The sequence below is a fragment of the Carassius auratus genome, chromosome 7 (genome assembly GCF_003368295.1).
Source record: "Carassius auratus strain Wakin chromosome 7, ASM336829v1, whole genome shotgun sequence".
NCBI classification, from domain to species: Eukaryota; Metazoa; Chordata; class Actinopteri; order Cypriniformes; family Cyprinidae; genus Carassius; species Carassius auratus.
In genome coordinates, this window is record NC_039249.1 from 12,310,587 (window position 1) to 12,330,659 (window position 20,073).

Sequence of the window (20,073 nt, forward strand, 5' to 3'; positions counted from 1 at the left end):
TGTTTGTTGTGAAGCTGAGAGGGGTGGATACACAGGACAGACTAGTGCATTACTCTTTAGGGCCAAGGAAAGGACACTTCAGTATGTAATATTTTCCTGGCCAAAAATTAGTTGCAGTTTAGACATTTTTCACTTTGCACAATAATGCTAGAGCCTCAAAAAAGTGATAAATGATCAGCATTTTACTGTGCCTTTTTTTTTTTTTACTGTACCCATCTCTGCTCCTGTTTAGGGACCTGCTTTCTGGCCTTGATAAAGGTGTAAAGTAACCAGACATGATAAAGCAACAAGCGATAAAAGTTTTTAGAAAGCCAGGGTATTTCAAACTTTTTTTATGCCAGGGACACCCAAATATTAAGAAGCCCCTTTGCAGACCCATTCATAATGTGTGAAAAAATAGTAAGCATCATATTTAAACAATGTATTTCCAAAATTAAATTATTAGCTTTTATATGTCTAAAATAATAGCATGTATATGTTAAAATTTTAGAGATATATTTGAGGTAATTGTTATGTTGGTTTTCTTAATACTTGTGTTATGTGAATAGATTAGTTTATTTAAATTCTTCCGCTCTTGTACTGCAGATGGGTTAAGCTTCTGCTTAGTACAGTGTGTGAATGAGTCCCCAGAATAACAGACAGTGTGTGTGCGTGAGAGAGAGAGAGAGAGAGAGAGATGAGAAAAGGGAGAGAGAGAGCTTGGTGGCAACAGAAGCCGGTCCAGATTGAATACAGTGCTCTTGGGTTTAGTGCAAATCCTCTAGGGATCGTGGGCAGTGTGGAGGTCACGGGAGAGAAGCCCAGCTCTGGTGCTCTGCCTGCCAATCAGAGGCATTCACAGCAGCAAATGGGATCCAAGGCTCTCACTTTGGCCAGACTGCTCTCTGGTTTGGGGAATGAATCGTTGAGTGTGTTCTGCCAGGGAGCGAAAGAGCACGTGTCTCAGCCTGACCACCATGCAAAAATTAGAGGAAGTGGACAGAAGGGCCACTGTCACTCAGTCTGTCTGCCCTTTTGGGAACAAAAACTGGCTATGGAGAAGATGGATACGAAAATTCAAAATTGGAGTGGCCTATTTGGTCAGGTTTAGTCTTGGGTTTAACTTCTTTTCTGAAAAAAAAAGCCCTCTTAAACAGGAATAGAAGTTCTGACACATGTTCAGTCACCAGATACATTTTATATTATTTTTTACATGCTGTTAATTTAAATAATGGTGGAGCTGTCCGTGTAAACAAGTGAACAAAAATATGTTGAAAATGTGATATGTTTATTAGGGTAATTTTTATTATATTTATTTTGTTTTTTTATTCTGTGTATCATCTGATAAGCAAGTCAATCAAATGCACATTAATCCAATTTTTTTTGTGTTTTTTTTTTTACTTTTCTATATATGTTTTTTATTTTATTTTTTTCAGTTACTCAGTGTGTCATCAAATAGTGGAAAGCGGTCATTCTGCTGCCCATAGATCTGATTTTATTTAAACTTTATTAGTTTATTTAATTATTCATTTGAATCTCAGTGATATCAGCCAATTATAAAGCTTCAGGCAAGTATTTGTTTTTATTTTACTACAAGGCACCAATAGACTACTGAACAATATGGATCTTCAGTGCTTTACTCTGAGCGTATTTGGTTTTAAGGATTTCATAATGGGATTCTGCTGTTCTCACTGTGTGTGTGCACTTCAGGCTCTCTTGTCTCTTCAGTCTGACAAGAGACAGCAGCAGAAAAATCAAACTGGAAGGTGATACTCATTCCTAAATGCTACTGGGGTTACATAAATAACCCAGTGACAGGACTAAAACAAATCCCTCTCTGGCTTTTCCCAAGGGATCACCTGCTTACAGTACCCCTGTGGATTTTGGCCCAAACAGAGAAAATGTGGGAGAGAGAATTAGTACTCTCAGTCTGTGTGATATTTGGTTTCGAGATACAGATCTTTTTAGATCACTGAAAAGTAATGGCACACTCCTCCTCATGCATGATTTGGGGTATTGTTCATCTCCTGAGTACAAACCATGCTGGATGCTTTCAGGCCCCAAAATGAATTACTTAGGGTTATAGGTTGTTTAAATCCCTTACCGTAAATGTGAGCAATGGTAACAGTGACGCTTGCCTTAGAAAGCACCTCTAATTATGGAGACACTGGTTTTTATGAGAGCATTAAAGCTATCATGGCCAATATATCCCAAGGGTTTAATTGCTCCTTGCACTAATTTACGCTAGCAGACACCTCCTGTGAGAGAAGAGAGATCCATATGGGTGTAAGTGAGAGAAACGTTTCTGGAATCTTTGATGCAGGCACATTATACAAAGTCTAATCTTAACAAAAAAACAGTCAGTCTATACTAGTGGTGAGTGTAGAGTTACATAAGACCCTTTTATGATAAGCTTGGATTTTAGTTGGATTAGGGTAATCAGAGACGAGATGGTGATGATGACACCTAAACTCTGATGTGTATATTTCTTGCTCCATCAAGTAAAATGCAAAAGATGTCCCTAATTTACCCTGCGAAATCTTATTAATATATTACTAACTCTATACTATTTAACATTTAATTAATATAGGTAGTTGTTCCTTGCAGTAGCTCAAAAATTTGTCCTGGGTTAGATTCACTGGGGATGTATGAACTGATAAAACATGCATTCTGCTCAAACATTTCCTGTTCAAAAGATGCTTTTAATATATTTGAGTAATGTCTTTTATGCACATCAAGGCTGCCTTAATGGAATCATAAGTACAGAAAAAGAGTCATATTGTGCAATATTATTGCAATTTAAAAGTGCAGTTTTCTATTTTTAGAGTTGTAATGTATTCATGTGATGACTAAGCTGAATTTTCAGCAGCCATTACCTCAGTGTCACATGCTGAGCCGATCTTCTCGGGTCCAACGCAAAACTGTGTCGGCCAATGGGGTGGTGGGGGGTGGAATATTTTAGGTTTTGAGAAGTTATGAATGAATCAATCAATGAATAGTAGAATGAATGCAGTAGTTAAATTGTATTTATTTATTTATTTTTTGTAAGTTAGCATAGGCAGGTCCACAGCACGCTGCTTATTACACACACAGGAATGCACAGCAGCACACAAACATGCAAATATAAAAAACATTTAAGCATTGCAATGTAAAAGATTATTATTGTGTAGGCTACATAAATATAAAAATGCCTACATGTCATAATGGATAGTCATTTCATTGCATTAGGCTACCTATTTGATCGCACACAAGCAGCTCAGTTTCATCTCTGGAGATGCGTTCTGTCTTCACACTTGCAAATTCTGCCGTGTAAATAGCAAATCTGCCATGGCACAAGTGCAACTGGCTCTTAAAGGGAATGGGAGATGAGACTCTGATTGAAGTGGGGTATGAGTGGTTATGAACGAATAAATGAAACACATTTGTCCGTGTTTCACTCCATCTCGAATCATGCTCTTGGAAAGCTCTTGAGAAACAGTGTCTCTCCTGCGACTCAGTATGCTTTCAACTCGTTTTTTTAGTCTCGACCAAAACTGTATGACATTTACATTACATGACTTGACTGATTTTTACATAGAAAGAAATTAACATTCATGTTTCATAACTGCTGGCCAAATTCAAAAACAAAACTAAATTGAAATCATCTTTAAGAGCAAAGGGCCCCTGGTGTTTTGGGGGCCCTATGCAGCTTGTGTATTTTGCATATAGAGAGTATCGGCTCTGGTCACATAATAATCAGAAATCATTCTAAAATGCTGATTTGAAGAAATGGCTGAAATGTTGAAAAAAGGTGGAAATGTATTTAATTATTTTCCTTTTTTTTTATAATTTGAGCTTTTAAAAGAACAGTATTTTTATAAAATATAAATATTTTGTAATATGTATTTACTTTTAAAAATATGTCAGTTTTGATTAATTTAAAGCATCCTTACTAAAGTCAAAATATTTACAATTTCTTCAAAAACAACAAACCCTAAACTTTTGAACAGTACCTTGAATCTTAGACACTTTGGCTAAAGCGTATAAATGTTGGTAGCATCTGGTCTGACTGGACATTAAGGATCCCAGCATGCCGTATGATTATGTGCTAATGTCTCTCCACTGCAGGGTGCCACCTGATTCAGAAGCCCCCGCTGCCTCCGCTGCCTCTGCTGCGACGCCACCTGCTGCGGCTGTGAGTCAGGGCAAACCATCACTGCGCAGGATCAAGGGCCGCATCCACAGAAGCAAGAGCCTGGACAGTATAGATCTACTGGACTGCAATGTGAGTCAATTTAGTGCATACAGAGATGATGTCATTCAGTCACTTGTTTTTCACAGGCAGAGTGAGAACACCTCTTGAGCATGTGCTGAGAGAGTCATTGGCTTAGCTTGACTGTTTTGGGAAGAAATTAGTCACAGTTGCCTCTATATAAATGTTCCTATCACAGCTGTGATTTTATTTATTTTTTTATTTTTTTAATTCTCTGGTAATCCTGATACTGTGATGCAGACCAAATGCATCCTTCGCTGCACGCCAATGTCACCAGTCTCAAATCTGTCTTGACATAACACTGCATTTAAATTGTAACTTAAAGAAGCACTTCATCAAAAAATGAACATTTTGCAATAATTTATTCGCTCCTATGATATTCCAAACCTAAAAGGCAGTTACAAAGAATGGAACTGAGGCCTTTAAACTTAAAGGGGACAACTTTTCCCCACGTTGGTATGATTCTTCATTAAGTGTCTGTAACATACCTTGGTTAAAAATCCTCACTGGCCATGTAAAACATCTTTTTACCTTGTCAAAAACAGCAGTGCATGTCTCTTTAAATGCAAAGAAGCTACTGCTCAGTCCACCCATCTGTTTTTTGTGTATTTGGTGGAGCATTACCATCAAAAGCAAAGCTAATCCATTGCATCCTCAATTACTCTGATGTCAGGAGAGAATGAAGACTCTTATGTTAATTTTTTACATTTAATACAGCTCAGAAAAACAAAACTGCTCTATAATTGAGACTGTTTATGTTTTTTTGGGATTTAAAAAAAATTAAGTGATTGCATTTTTATCATTGTAGGGTGGATGTGTCCACACACTAATACACATTTATATGCAAACACCATGTAAAAATGAACTTTGCATCCGGTGCCCCCTTTGAAGTATGCAAAGGCGTCATAAGAGTGGTCCATATGACCTGAGCACTATGTTTTAAGTCTTCTGAGATCATTCATAAGCTTTGGGTGACATAAAGACTGAACTTGAAGTTATTTGCTGATTGCACCTGTGGGCTGTAAACAGCTGTGAACAGATCATGGAGTCAACAAGTTGAACTTAAGAGCTAAATAACCCAACCTGGGATCTGGGTCAATTGATTCATTATATAATTTGATTAAAAAAACATTTTTAATGCCAGACAATGTTACTGAACATCCTAAAGAGAAAAATTTATTTCAGTCTGGAATTCGGTGAATAATTTTTCTCACACAAACCTTTCATGTGACTTGGACAGAAAACTGAATGTAGTGTACTTTTTAAAGTTTGAAACCTCAGTTCAGTGGCAGTTTTATATATACTTTTTCCTTTTCTGTGCAGAAAATAGAAAGTCATTCGGTTTGGAATAACACTGGGGTGAGTAAATAATGACAGAACATTTATTTTTGGGCGAGCTGTTTCTTTAAAGTAAACTTAAAATAATCCATCTTAACCAGAAAAGAACTGTGTGATCATGACTGCTTTGTCAGTGTACTCACTGTCCCAAGGTGCTGTTAAATATAGATGTAGATGAATTCTTTCTTCTTCTTCTTCTTCTTCCCTCCAGAGATTTACTTAACACAAAAGTCAAATTTTTTATTTAATTTGAGATATTCACTTGTATCAAAACAAGCTATTTTTTACTCAAAGCATAACATGGCACTGCAACGTTCTATAATTTACGGCTACATGTCCGAATTAAATAGAGCAGTGGGGAAAATGGCTTCTGGACATAAACGTACTGACCTCGCTAGTATTAACAGGCCACAGCTCACTGACTCTGCCTCGTGCTAGTCCATCAGGTCTGCCTTTCATCAAAGCCCATGAATAGTTAACAGTTTTTATTCAGAATTAGACCATCACCGTGTTTATAGCAATCAGTAACGATTAGTCTGTTTACCTTAAGACCTTCCTATTGATCCAAGACAACAATAAACACTTCAGTGAAGTGGAGTTCATTTGTAACCCTGGATTGTAGCGCTAAATAACATCAAATTTATTTAGGTGTTGATTTTTGTGTAGCCTTTATCTTCTTGTACTAGCAGAGACATTATCATGATTCTGTGGGGTCTACAGACATCAAGACTAACAGTCCCAAGGACCCAAAGCATCACATTAGGCTGTTTAAATTTCATTAGGCAGCAGAGAAATATGCATTGGACAGATTTTCTTTAACATGCTTTAGCCCCGAAGCGCAGGCTGACAGACAGCAGCGCAGTAGGTGGCATGTCCCCATTCATATTCCCCACTGCCAGATGATATCAGATTACCTCTTTGATCATGTGATGTGCAAAACAAAAGTGTAAGTCACGTGAGCATGTGCAAAACTCACTGACGTCAGAGATATGGAGGAGTGGTGCTATTAAGCACTAGAGGCATATGCCAGCGTGTATGTGTTAGAGAACATGCTGTATTTGCATGTGCGAGATCCTACACCATTAACAGATGAGCTGCCAGTAAAAGTGTCGTACATGTGATCCAGGGCATAACACAATTGTTTATTGCGATCCGAGTAGGGTTTCACATGAAGAAAACTTTAAAATGTTGGAGCTGAGTGTTTTATTTTAGTGAGAAATTAGAGGAGTAATCTCACAAATTAAACGGGTTAGCTGCTTGATTCAAACCATAAAAGCCATGATATCCCCTTGAATCAGCGGTGAGCTGAAAGCCACTTGCCTGGCCCTGGTCATATCATGTGCACTCACAAAAGAGAGCCGTGTGGAGGAAGGGGAGCTGGCAACTTTCTGGCAACCATACTGGTTTTGGAAATCCAACGTCATGCTAATGTGTCACTAATGCAATGTAATATAGTGTTTTAAAAGAGCTGTGACACAGACATTAGTTTTAAATCACAATGATAACGCAAGATGACTTAAAACAGAGATATAGGCACACACCAGCTCAAACATTGTACCAGGCTGGATTTTCCATTCAAAATTAAATTGAGAGCATCTTTTCAGATTATGATTTTGAATGCAGATTAATTGTTCAAATTTGAATGTAATGATGTACAATTAAAACTTAAATAAATTTGAACGGATGTATTTTTTTAACTAAAAAAGCAAAGTTTTTAAAAGAAACTTAAAATGTTGGCTTGCTAAAGTCTTGAAAGTTAAAAAATTCTAAATTGATGTCTAGGTAGATGTCCAAGTAAATGGATATGTAGATAGATGGATAGATGTCTAGATAGATAGATAGATGTCCAGGTAAATGTATGTCTAGATGTCTAGATAGGTAGACAGATGGATCCAAATAATTATTATTATTTTTTTGCAATTCAATTTTATTTGTATAGCACTTTTTATGAAACAAATCATTGCAAAGCCACTTTACTTTACAGAAAATTAAGTTTCTACAATATTTCGTAGTAGCTTATCAGTGGTGACTGTCAGTTTATGTGCATATCGCAGAAATGTATGTAACAATCAATTAAAGACGTAATCAAACAGACGATGAACACTATTTACAGCAATTATTATATGATGCAATCAAACTTATAGCAAAATTGGGTAGTTCTGTATGTTGTTTCAGGGTTAGCATCATCTGAGGTCCTCTGAGGGGTCAGCATCATCTCTTCTCAGGTGTTCTGGATCCAGACTGGAGCTTGTGTAAATCCTAGTTACCAAGGATATAAATCCTGTGGCAAAACCGAAAACAAATAGAGACATAATTAGCGTAGCTGTTATTCCAACCAAGTAAAATTACTTAGTTTAACCCAAACTAAAAAATAATAATGTGCATTTAATCAGATATAACTGCAGTTCAAAATTATGAGATGCATTATTTGAATGCTTGGCAACAGAGATGTGTTTTTAATCTAGATTTAAACATAGAGATTGTGTCCCGAACATTATCAGGAGCCAAATGCAAAAAAAGCTCTACCTCCTTTAGTGGACTTTGCTATAATAGGTACAACCAAAAGTCCTGCGTTTTATGATCTTAGGGTTTGTGATGGATTGTAGTGTGATAGAAGACTAGTTAGGTATGCAGGAGCTATACCATTAAGGGCCTTATAGGTGAGTAATAATATTTTGTAACTGATACGGAACTTAATAGGTAGCCAGTTTAGAGACTGTAGAATTGGGGTAATATGATCATATTTTCTTGACCTGGTAAGGACTCTAGATGCTGAATTAGAAATTTGAACTATCTGTAGCTTGTTTATTAAAGATGAACAACAACCACCTAGAAGTGCATTACAATAATCCAGTCTAGAGGTCGTTAATGCATTAACTAGCTTTTCTGCATCAGAAACAGGTAACATGTATTTCTTAGCTTGGCAATGTTTCTAAGATGGAAGAATGCTGTTTTTGTAATATGGGAAATATGGTTTTCAAAAGACAAGTTGCTGTCTAATATAACACCAATATTTTTGACTGAAGAGGAAGTAACAGTACATCCTTGTTCAACAAATATATACACTTGTGTACATTCAAACACAATAATTGGGCATACATAGCAAATGCGAGTTCAACAATTTGCACGAGTAGATTACATACAAAGTCAATGCAAAGACGCGATCAGACTATGGATCAGAGGCGTCCTCGCGCGGGTCTAGAGACGCGATGCCCCGCGTTTGGCGTGTATGCCCCATAATACTAATCTTGTTGCTCGTTATAATAGCATACATTTTCTGTAGAGATACGAATCAAAACTCACCTGTCGAGTAAAACACAATTGAGATCGGCATCTATTTCTAGTTGAAGTTTGTTGTGAAGCTCTCTCCGTCTAGAAAATACAACACCAATATTGATCCTCGCTCTTTCTCTCCTCTTGTCCCAAACTCTTCTTGGGTCGTTTGGTTGGCCCATATGCTTACGTTTACGAGAACCAGGGGCAGGCGGTAAATGGTAATCATGTTCCATAAATAAGTCACACAATCCTCCATAAAACGTGCAAGAAGAAGTAAACAAGGAACCGCTTGAAGCAAGCTAGTGGTTTGCTGGACGCTAGACACTACTTCTGCATTTGTCCACGACACTTTTGTCATGTGGTTTCTACGTCAGTAAAGGCGGTAACAAAGGGTAACTAACGTCATTGACAGGCGACTGCATTGCCCCGTGTCACTGTTTAGAATGGGAATTTTCTCATGATTTACAAGTATTTGAAAACATTAGAGATATTGTTAGTAATCAGCTGGACAAAATATATAACCCTAGCCTAGTGGTTTTTGGATATTTTACTGCAAATATCTTACAAATTGTACCTTTAAAGCCTGCCCTTGAATACCTGTATAGTTTTGCAATCGATCTTGATAATTGATATGAGTATGTCATGATCTATGGTGTCGAATGCAGTACTAAGATCAAGTATAACTAGCAATGAGATGCAGCCTTGATCTGATGCAAGAAGCAAGTCATTTGTAATTTAAACAAGTGCAGTTTCTGTGCTATGGTGGGGGCTGAAACCTCTTCATACAGATCTACATTTTTTCTAAAAAGGCAACCGTGACTTCTATCTCACAAGTTAGATTTTTCTCACAATTCCCAGAATTGGATGCAGTTAAAAAATAAAAAGTCAGAATTTAGAAAGATAAGATCAACTAAAAACTGCAAGAAAAAAACTGTGAGATAAAAAATAACAATTATCTGTTCCATTTTTTATTTTGAAGAAAAATAAGTCTCTACAGCATAAAGAACAGAGAATGCATTTGCTGTGTTGAATTTTAGTAAATTCCACTTTCATTCCTATTGGAATTCAAATTTTCCAATTTATTTTCAATTCAACTGAAATTCCAATTCCTAAATTGTATGGTAGCAGTGTATCAGTTATGTTGTATTTTCTTTGCATTTCATTTTGTGATTTCATTGAAACCGAGAATGTTCAGTTGAGAGATATTTATAACAGCTGTGTGCGGCGCAGCAGCATATGCCTAAAGATAATACTTAATGTAATGAACTTAAAACATTTTATGACTGGTATAGAAAGGATTCAGAGTGAATTGACCTCAGATGGCTTACTGTAGCTGCTGCTTTTAGTACACATTTAAAGAGACTTCACAAACCACAGATTTTTAAGATATTTAAGGTTCTTAGATTAAAGACGGGTGATTGCAGCACCCCTTGATAGTGTGTGCCAACAGTTGTACATATGATTGCTTTTATACAGATGGCCACTCTTTCTATTCTCTTAGGGCTGCCTAGGTGCTTGATATAGTCTTTAGTCATTTGCTTTAGCCATTTGTGGAGTAATTAACCTCTCCTCCCCTGAGCTTCGGCAACTGCCACTGCCTTTGTTGGAGCAATTTTTCCCTGTTAACATGTAATTGCAGCCAAGAGAGTGTGTGTCTGTATGTGGCTGTGTGTTTATTTGTACAGGTGTATGAGTATTTTGATAGAGGGGCAACCCTACAGTGACAGCCTGATGGCGGCCCATACGTGAGGAGACTGTATAGTAGCTAAATTTAGAAATGGTCTCACTGCAGTTCACAGAAGTTAATTCATTATTGATGTGAAGGATGTAGATGGGGCTGACGGCCAGGGAAATTTAAAGCCTGTCTAGCATCTGATCTAGGTCTGCTACAGATGACCGATCATAAAGCTAATGATGGAATGGGGAATATATCACACGTGCCTAGCTGGGGGTATTTATTTGGTTGATAAAGATCAATCTCTGAAAGAAGAAGCTGTGTTATTATGATCATATGCAGCATATGGTACACATGCTGAGAATGAATGAGTGTGGAAATTTTATTTTCCAGGCGTGAATACAAATCAGTTAAATGGCTTATGCAGCCACTTTTTGTTTCTCACACCATTAGCACGAATTGCTTCATAAATCATTTATTTTTGTGCATTACTATTCAAAAGTTTCGTACCAGTAAGATTTTTTTATTCAGCAAGGGTGAGTTAAATTGGTCAAAAGTGACAGTACAGAAGTAAAAACAGTAAAAAAAAAAGCTGTTTCTGAACTTTCTGTTCATCAAAGACGACTAAAAAATGCATCATGGTTTTAACAAAGACTCTTTAAAAAGACTCATCTTTTTCGCCTGCACTTAACCAACTAATACTAGAACTTTTCCTTTTCTTGTCTTTTCATTAAAAAAAAAAAAAAACTTGGCTATGCGTTCTATACTAGACTAACTGAGATTTGTCATGGCGCTTGTATACTGTTGTTGTTCTCCTGTTGACCTGACTGCTTCTATTGTTCTCATTTGTAAGTCGCTTTGGATAAAAGCGTCTGCTAAATGATTAAATGTAAATGTAAAATGTAACAAAAAATATTAACCAGCATAACCATTTCAACATTTATAATAATAAGAAATCACCATATTGAACGTATTTTTACTGGATTATGTATGTATAATTATGTAACACTGAAGACCTCAAACTTTTGATCAGTATTGTTATTCACTTGAAGAAGAGTTTTATATTGGCAGATCCTCACAGGTTCTGGGAGCAGCTGATTAGCTTCTGTTGGATTTATCCACCCCTGATGGTTTACTTTGTAGTATTCCCTCAAGACAAATAGAGTATTTCTAACTAGAAAGAAAATCACTTTTGTGATAGAAGTGTGGGGAAACTTGGCTCATAGCCTGAGCTTAATGGAAAAGAAGGAAATTCCCTTTTGTAGGAATAGAGATGTGTGTGCCAAGCTAATTTGACAGTGATGTGTAAAGGTAATAAAACTACAAATGGTCATCAGAGAGTTGAAGAAGATTAGAAAATGTGAGAAACTAAGACAGATGATGTGTGTGGGAAAGGAATGGACTGTGAGTGTGTGTGTGTGTGTGTGTGTGTGCGTGTGTGCATGTGCACAGAAGGAAATAGAAGATAAAAATAAGAGGAATATTTGAATATATGGGTAGTCGTGTCTGTCTCAGCTAACTCACAGAGCCTAACTGTGGCATCAATCATGTATCACTTCCAAAGACAGCCTCCAATTGGGATCAACACATCACTATCCTCATGACAAGGGGGGAGGGCTAGATGTTTTGACTGCAGAATTTTAAGTGGATGAATGCTATATGCAAAAGTTACCATTTAAAAAAAATGTCTGGCATCATTACACACAAGTTTTTGTTCCATTACAGCAGCTTTTTCAGGAAAGAAAAAAAAGGGCTCTCTGAGGAGAGATCCAGAGCTCTGGACTGTTAAACAGAGGCCACGATTAATTATTCAGAGCAAACCACTGACTCCTTCATCTGTCTTTAAATGCAAAATAGCTTCTAAATTATGTGGGACAAAAGAACACAGATCAATAATTTAGAACAGCCTGCTGTGTCTGAGGAAGAGATCGGGTTGGGATGCTCACTGAGAGACATGAGAGGATAAATCACTGACCTGCTCTCCTCTGTCTTTGGTCAAAAATTAGACAAAAACATTTTCTCACAGGTTTCAGGACTGGATGCTTTCATGAATATTTCATTAATGTTTAATAAATGTTTTGAAGTTTGCAGGAAACATAATGTACTCAGTCATAATTGCATACATGTACATGTACATATTTATATTCTTTGAATAGTTTTTATCACTCTGCTTGTCTGTGTTTAAATGATCCATGGTGAGTCTGCAGGTTACGTCTTTCACCAGTAGGTGGCGACTCAACCCATTTAGCATGATAAAAAATTTAAATTTAAATTTATTTTCATTTAAATTGACAAGAGAAAACGTGCATTTGGCATTAAACTGCAACTTATTTTTAGAAGAATAGAAGAGTTTTTAGTCTTGTATGATGCCATTAAGTCTAAAAACCTATATTTACCTTGCGAAATATACTCGTCTTTTAATCTGTCACATAGTGACTATGGCAAATTAGCTGTACTTCAGTAGTAGACCATTACAATGTACACATCACGAAGTAGCACCTAAAGTCTCGCTTGAGCAATCACACTTTCTTTGCCGTTCCATCAGCTTTTGTTGCTTAAAGTCCCTATTAAGTAATCTGCGACTGTGCCCAGGACTGAGCATGCGCACTGGCTGATCTAGCCTGAAAAATACTTTTTTTTTTTTTTTTTTTACTCTATTTGAGCAAAATAAACACATTTATGATACAGTTGTTGTCAAATTTCATCGGTGATTTCAAACATGAAATTTAATTGTAAGTTTGGCGACCAGTTTTGGAAATCTGATGTTTCCCCATTCAAAGAGATGTTAGTCTGTATTAGTCTGATGGCTGATTTGGTTATGAAAGACTCCCAGCAGTGAATTAGGACCTCGCTGGCACAGCATACAAACCATTCATTCAGTATCTGGGGGCCGGCATATATTTAATATCTCAATAGCTGTGTCCAATTTCCTCTCCAGAACCGAAAATCAATAACAATAGAACAAAAACTCTTACGCACAGATGCCTTGCTTTGCATTGACTGTAATGCAATAAGCACAACAAGTAAACAAGCAAGAAAACAAACAACATCTTCCCAGCAAACCAGATTAGCTGCTAATGCACTTTTGCTAGGCATATGTTACAGGTGATATCTGCTGTGTCTGGTGAGATGTTGCACTCTGTGAGGAACGCAGTCATTCTGCCAGATATCACCCCTCCCCCTCTACCACCTGCTTCTACACCCCTGTCTGCAACCAATGCAACCCAATGCAATTAAACACAAACATACACAATGCTGCACAATTGGCAGATGAAACCGAGACACACTGCCTAGTCTTAAAGTATATTTTAGCTTAGACCCCTTTGTAGCCCAAACGCTGTTGTTGACGCCGGGGAATAACAAGGCTGGATATTAAATGCACTTCTCTTGCTCTGTAGAACATGCTGTTCTTTTGAGATGTAGCGTGCTACATGCTTTTATTAAAAGCCTTTGTTTCCTTAGGAATTAATATACTGTATGTGGAGCTGGTGATCCTTTATTGGAATCTGAGTGTTTAAAATGAAGCTTAGAAACATGCCTGAGGATGTTCCATTGCTCCAAAACGTCATACATTTTACATGGACATGCAGAAGGTCAGGGGAGAAATCAAAGCTCAGAGGCAATTGATGGAATTTTGATTTACGATGAGCTGTATGAGCGCAAGCAGAGTGGATTAGACGTGTACCTGTGTCATATAGTGTGTATTTTTACCATGTTTGTGTGTGTGTGCTGCCTTCCATTCTTGTGTATTGATTTCTGTCATTATAGATTCTCCAAATCATCAATTTGCATTGCTATGGTTATCTTAAGTAAAGTAAATGTTGCTCAGCTTATTAATATAGACAAAGCACATTGAGCCATTTGCAGGATGCTTTGAAAACAGCAGTGAGGCCACTTTGTCATTTCCACCCTGGTGTTTCATTTATCAGAATGATGTATTACATCATTATGTCACGTTATGCACACAGCGTTTAGGATGTATTATGGTAACATGCACCCATTGGTTTAGTTTTACTTGCATTTGCTGCACTCTTGCAACATCAAACACCAACAGGTTCAGTCGCCCCTGAAATGTGCCTGCCACCACTGATTCTGTGTGAGCCGGAGGATTCAAGTCTTTTAGTCTGTTGCTATGGAAACACAGTTGGCTGATGGCAGAGGGGGGGGAGAAGAAGAATGATTCTTGGGAAATTCTTTATTTAATGGAGGGAGCATACGAGAATGAGAGACTGAAGAAGGTGGGGGTAAATAAAGTGGTATAAGATGTGAAAGGGAGAGAGCGAGAGAGAGAGAAAGAGAGAAAGAGAGGGTAGACACAGTGTTCATACAAGATCAGATCTTTCCAATTCACCCAGCTTTGAACTGAAGACGGGGATGTCTTTAGGCGTACATGTGTATTCATATAAGCTCTGCTTTGGTCCTGAATTAAACTGAGCTGTTTAATTCTGAGAAAGGCTATTCTACAGTAAGAGGACGAAAGCCATGTTGAGCAGCTTTAGGCTTGGATGCTGCATGTCTTATTTACAGGAAACAGTGAAAATAAGCATTCTGCTTCACTTCCCTTCACAAATTCATTCCTCCTTGGAGCTCTTTACACCTTCACTGGTGTGGGTGATATCTGACCCCAGGAGAGGATGACAGGGCTGTTCTGAGATTTAAAAAAAGCAACCATGCAGGTGAATGAAATGTGAGCTGTAGATGTAGCAAATATTTTGAGGTTTGTTGTTTTATTGTATTTATTTATTTATTTATTTGACTTTCCTCAGCATTATGACTAAAATCTTTGCTCATGATTATTTTTTCCCTTTGAATTTAAATATGGTCACAGTAGCATATCCAGGTCATATTTCAACTCAAAAGCTAAATAAATTCAAGAAAATTCAGCAGTGATATTTTAGTATCATTTATATACTATTAAATTTCTGTTAATATTTTGAATTTGATTATTTTAATTTTTTCTGTTAGAATTTTTATGAAATGTTTTTGTCATTTCATTTGTTTTGTTTTATATAGATTATGAAGTTTTAATAATTCATTTAGTTATAGATATTTGTTTATTTCAAAATGAAAAATGCATAATTTCTATACCCGCACACTCAAAGTTTTAGTTAAATATAATTACCTTAAAATGAAGCTTATTTTAGGATCATTAATCATTTTTGTATGGTGACATTATTTTATTGACAACCAAATTCTCTGTTCTTCAGTGTTTCTGGGTATATTTTTCTCATTAATATAACAGAGAAACAGAGAACGTTTACATAAATCAGCATTGTTATTATTATCTTTTTTGCAAAAAAAAAGAAAAGAAAAAAAGTACAATTTACTGCAAAATGAGGACTTTCTTTCTTTCTTTCTTTCTTTCTTTCTTAACAAATTTCCCCCATAAATTATTCTTAGAAAGAAATCAAAGTGCTCTTAACTCATCTAAACGTTAATCTGTTGTGTTACTCCGCTGTACCCGAGGTGTATTCTTTTTGATTTTCAGAAGCCTGGGGTTTCCTGTTTCATGCTCATGAGAGCTCACCACAGCATGAGGGAGATAAAAGAGGGTGATGATACTTGAGAAAAGTGACCTGATTAAGGAAGATCATTTGGCATGTATTCTGTTTCTGCTTTTATAAACATCAGTGTGAATCATTTAGCACTCAGAGATCATTTTCTTGCAACATCATCTATTAACCATGTGGGTGTTGTTCAAACAGTACTGTATGTGCTCGGTTGGTATGAGTGTTCATGAGCAAACAGTGTTTTCTGTCTGTGTGGACCTGTGTGATTTGTACCCAGTGCAGCCCTGTACCCTCAGGCTTGATTCATCATGGTCCATCCCCTCTGCTGTGCCCCATTAGGATCAGAGCTGCTATTTCTGTCCTCTACCTGTGGCGGGATGCTCCCTGCATTGCCTTCATGCCTCCTCGGCCAAATTCCATTAAATAAGGGAATGGTTTGTTTAAGGTCCCTTTATAAAAGAATGCTCTGGAGGAGTTTAAAAGAAGTGATGGGGTCTAATGGAAACCTTTTAAAGAGGCTGAGCAGAGCTGACCAGTGGGCTGCTGTCTGGAGCTACTTCAGTCAGTAAATATACTGTGATCTCCTGCCAGAGCTCCACATTGTCTGCTTCTGTGTGTGTCTGTGAGAGAGGGAGTGAATTAGACACAGAAAGAGGTGTAGGAGGAGATTTCAACAAAGGAACACCAAATAAAACAGACTAAGAGAAACTGCTCTTCAAAGCCATATAGAGTCAAGCAGATATTGACCGTTCCCTTAAGCATGAGCTAAAGCAATTATGTGGAAAAATATGCTGTCGCATTGAAGGTCACAGGTCAGTCAATGCTGTAGTATTTCCGCTTTACTTTTTATTGGCCAGATTTATGATGGCTAGGTTTGATAAATTGCTTAATCAATGCTCAGATCATTTAATTTAAAAGAGGCTATCATGATTAATTTGAGTCAGGTTTTTATTTGCTCCTCAATTTTGTGCTGAAAACAGATGGATTTTTATTGAATATCAAATATACACTCACAGAACGAATGTTGAGAATATTCTTGGAGTCTTAGAAATTGACCATGCAGAGCTCTAAACTAACACAACAGCAAGTGAAGGTTAAAATGACGTTTGTGAGTAAATGCCTGCAGAATCACTTGTTAGTTCTATCATGTCAGCATAATATTTGTGTACTGTTAGATTTACATAAATTACTCCATGACGGTAAATTATCTCAGATGGAAAAATCAGCTTCATGGCTTAAAGTGATAGTTCACTCAAAAAATGAAAATTATTATCATTTTTCACCCTTTTCATTCCAAACTTGTATTGCTTTCCATAACTTAAGCTTTATAGTGATATGAGGATGAGAAAATGATAATGGAGTTTTAATTTTTGGGTGAACTGTCCCTTCAAACCCGCACATTTCCATCTTTTACACACTAAAAATAATAGATTGAAATACATTTACATTTATTTTAACATGATTCATCTAATTTGCTTGATGTAATATTTTCCTTAAACAGTGGGTCAAGATAAGACAAATGTTGAAATAAATGATGTGCGTTAAATGTTAAACATTTGAATATAAATGCCACAAAATAATCTCTAGTCAGACCAAATGTAATGCATTTATGGACGCAGAGCTCAAATTGGCTGTATTTCTCATAGTGTCCTGCAGAGGTCAGAGTTTTACCACATTCTCTATCTACACTAAAACTGTTCGGACCAAACTGCACACAGCATGCTCTCATACCATATAAATATGAGTTAAAACACATTCCTTTACTCCAGCTCACTGTGCCTCAGTGCTGTATTTGAGAGCTGTGATGTCTTTTGATCTGTTTGGGGTTGCCTTGAGAGCAACACTCAATAAAGAAGAGCCTGTTAACTTGATTAGGCCTGCCATGCTGTGTGGAGCACAGTGCTTTAAATCAGTGTGAAAGTGCACTTGTTCCCTGATGGGTGGACATGTAGGGAAGAAGACGACACTCAGTGTGCAGTGACATTGATGAAGCTTGAGTGGACCTCAAAACTGAGCTTCTCCCGACAGAGAACTTGCTAGATGATTTAATTAACTCAATTGATATTATAGTGGCCGCCAGTGGAGATAGTTCTCTTTCTGTACAGTATATATACTGTACACTGCCACCTCTTGTTTTCTGCCTTGCTGGTACAGTATGGAGAGAGGGAAATGAGAGACTGAAGTAATATTGAATCAGAAATTGAAGAGTAAGTCCTTGTGCTTTGGTCTATTTTGAGAAGATGGAGAATGAAGGCATTTTATGTGGATTTATGTAGCCTGTTTGAAGAAACCCCTTAAAACTGAACATTTCTGAGTAAGAGACCTTGAGCTTTATGTGTTGCAATTTTCCAAGGTACTTCAAAATACTGAAAAAGAGGCTCATTAATTATGATATATGACAGAAACGTCCCCTGTATGACACCAAACTGCAGGATGACGTGTGTATATATTTGTACAGTTATTTTCAGGCTTTCAGTGAGATTACTTTAGTAGTGAACATGATTTCTTCAATTGCTGAAACTGCTTCCCTGGCATCCATCTGCACCCAGATGTAAATAAGTAAACTCCACAGTTTATGTGGTTATATTGCTGGTCAGCGTTATTAAAGCATGAAGTAGTTTGAGAAAATGATTAGCTCTGTTAGGATTGACTCTTTCTTCCTTCAAATTCTTATTCTCTCTCTTCTCAAACTTGTGAAATGTAGGAAGGGGTCCACAAAAAAACGGTCATTCTCTGAATGGAAATATTACATGTTATATAATTTATCTCACTCAAACAGGTATCGTCCCAACAGCACTCATGACTTCCTCTCAGCTAATGCTTCGGCTGTTCTGAGGGATTAAGTGTACACTACACTGCTCACCCTGTTTTCATTCAGTAAGATACTGTTACTGTTGTAGTGAGACAGTCTCAGATAGGGACTTCCAGAGAATGCTGGGGTCTTTCTCTCATTGGATTTCATTTTGTACGAGTAATCATAACCAGGATCATCTTCTGCGATTATTTTGTTATTATTTGTTTGTGTGTGTATGTGTTTAGAACGATGTCCCATGATTTTTTTCTCTCTTAGGTTTAAATCTGCCATCAGTAAAGCTTACAGCTTTTGTTTATTAAATTGAACAGCTACCACTGGAGTAAATTGATAGCTGTTGGAAAGGAGAAGGGGTGTTGATTTATGTAGCTGTCTGGCTCTTTTACTGTGCAGTTAATCAGTAAATGTCTGATTTGCTTCCCCCTCTCCTTGTGACATCTACCAGTCTTTATATCTCATAAACATTGTTCGATCCAACTTATTTTGGAGTAAATTCATCAGTTTTATCCAGACATGAAGGGGATCGGTGTCTGAGATTACATTGTTTTTGTTATCATGAACCCTTAGTAATAATTCCCAGATGTTGTATTGCACAGTATTGGGGAGGTTTTTCTGAGATGTGTGCAAAAAAAAGAAGATACTCTACCACCCTGTTCCTGGAATATCTTAGCCTACACCCTTATCAGGAATGAAGTGTATCATGACAACAGCAGCTGGATTTAATAAGACTGAAAACATCTTACAAAACAGAAATAACGAAAGAAGTGAAAAAGGTGCGAGTGAAAGAGTAGGGAAGATCCGGAGGAGAGAAAGAACCAGAGATGTTAAAAAGAGAGCGCACAAGATAAAGTGTTGTTCTAGTGCACAGCAGGCCAAGATGAAAGGAAAGGCTAATTAATGCTGGTGATTAAAGCTCATCCTTGTGAATCTATGATGTCATTGATCATCTGAGAACTCACCGGCCGTCCAAACACACCAGACAGAGCACTTCAGTGAACCTTTAATCCCGCTCACACATGTATGTGTGTATGCAAGCAGAGAAACATGTGTACATAGACAGCCAGTTGTTCCTGTGCTTTCTTTTCATGTCTTGCCCAGTATAGATTAACCCATAATATATCCAATTCATGAATGTCCGGCTCTGCTATTTGGCATAAATACATACTTGAGCATTTTGCTGTCCAACGGTCATTCCTTAACTTTGCAAATTCTAGTATTGCAATGGTATTGC

General features: G+C 37.1%; 1 protein-coding gene across 9 annotated transcripts in view; it reads left to right on the top strand.

The window, feature by feature from the left end:
- tjp1a (tight junction protein 1a) overlaps positions 1–20,073 on the top strand; it is a 103,169-nt gene that overhangs the window by 7,773 nt on the left and 75,323 nt on the right. For all 9 annotated transcript variants that reach the window (XM_026267363.1, XM_026267373.1, XM_026267364.1 and 6 more), the window contains exon 2: positions 4,087–4,243. In XM_026267363.1, the coding sequence (XP_026123148.1) occupies positions 4,087–4,243 (157 nt within the window). The remainder of the gene's footprint in view (positions 1–4,086; positions 4,244–20,073) is intronic.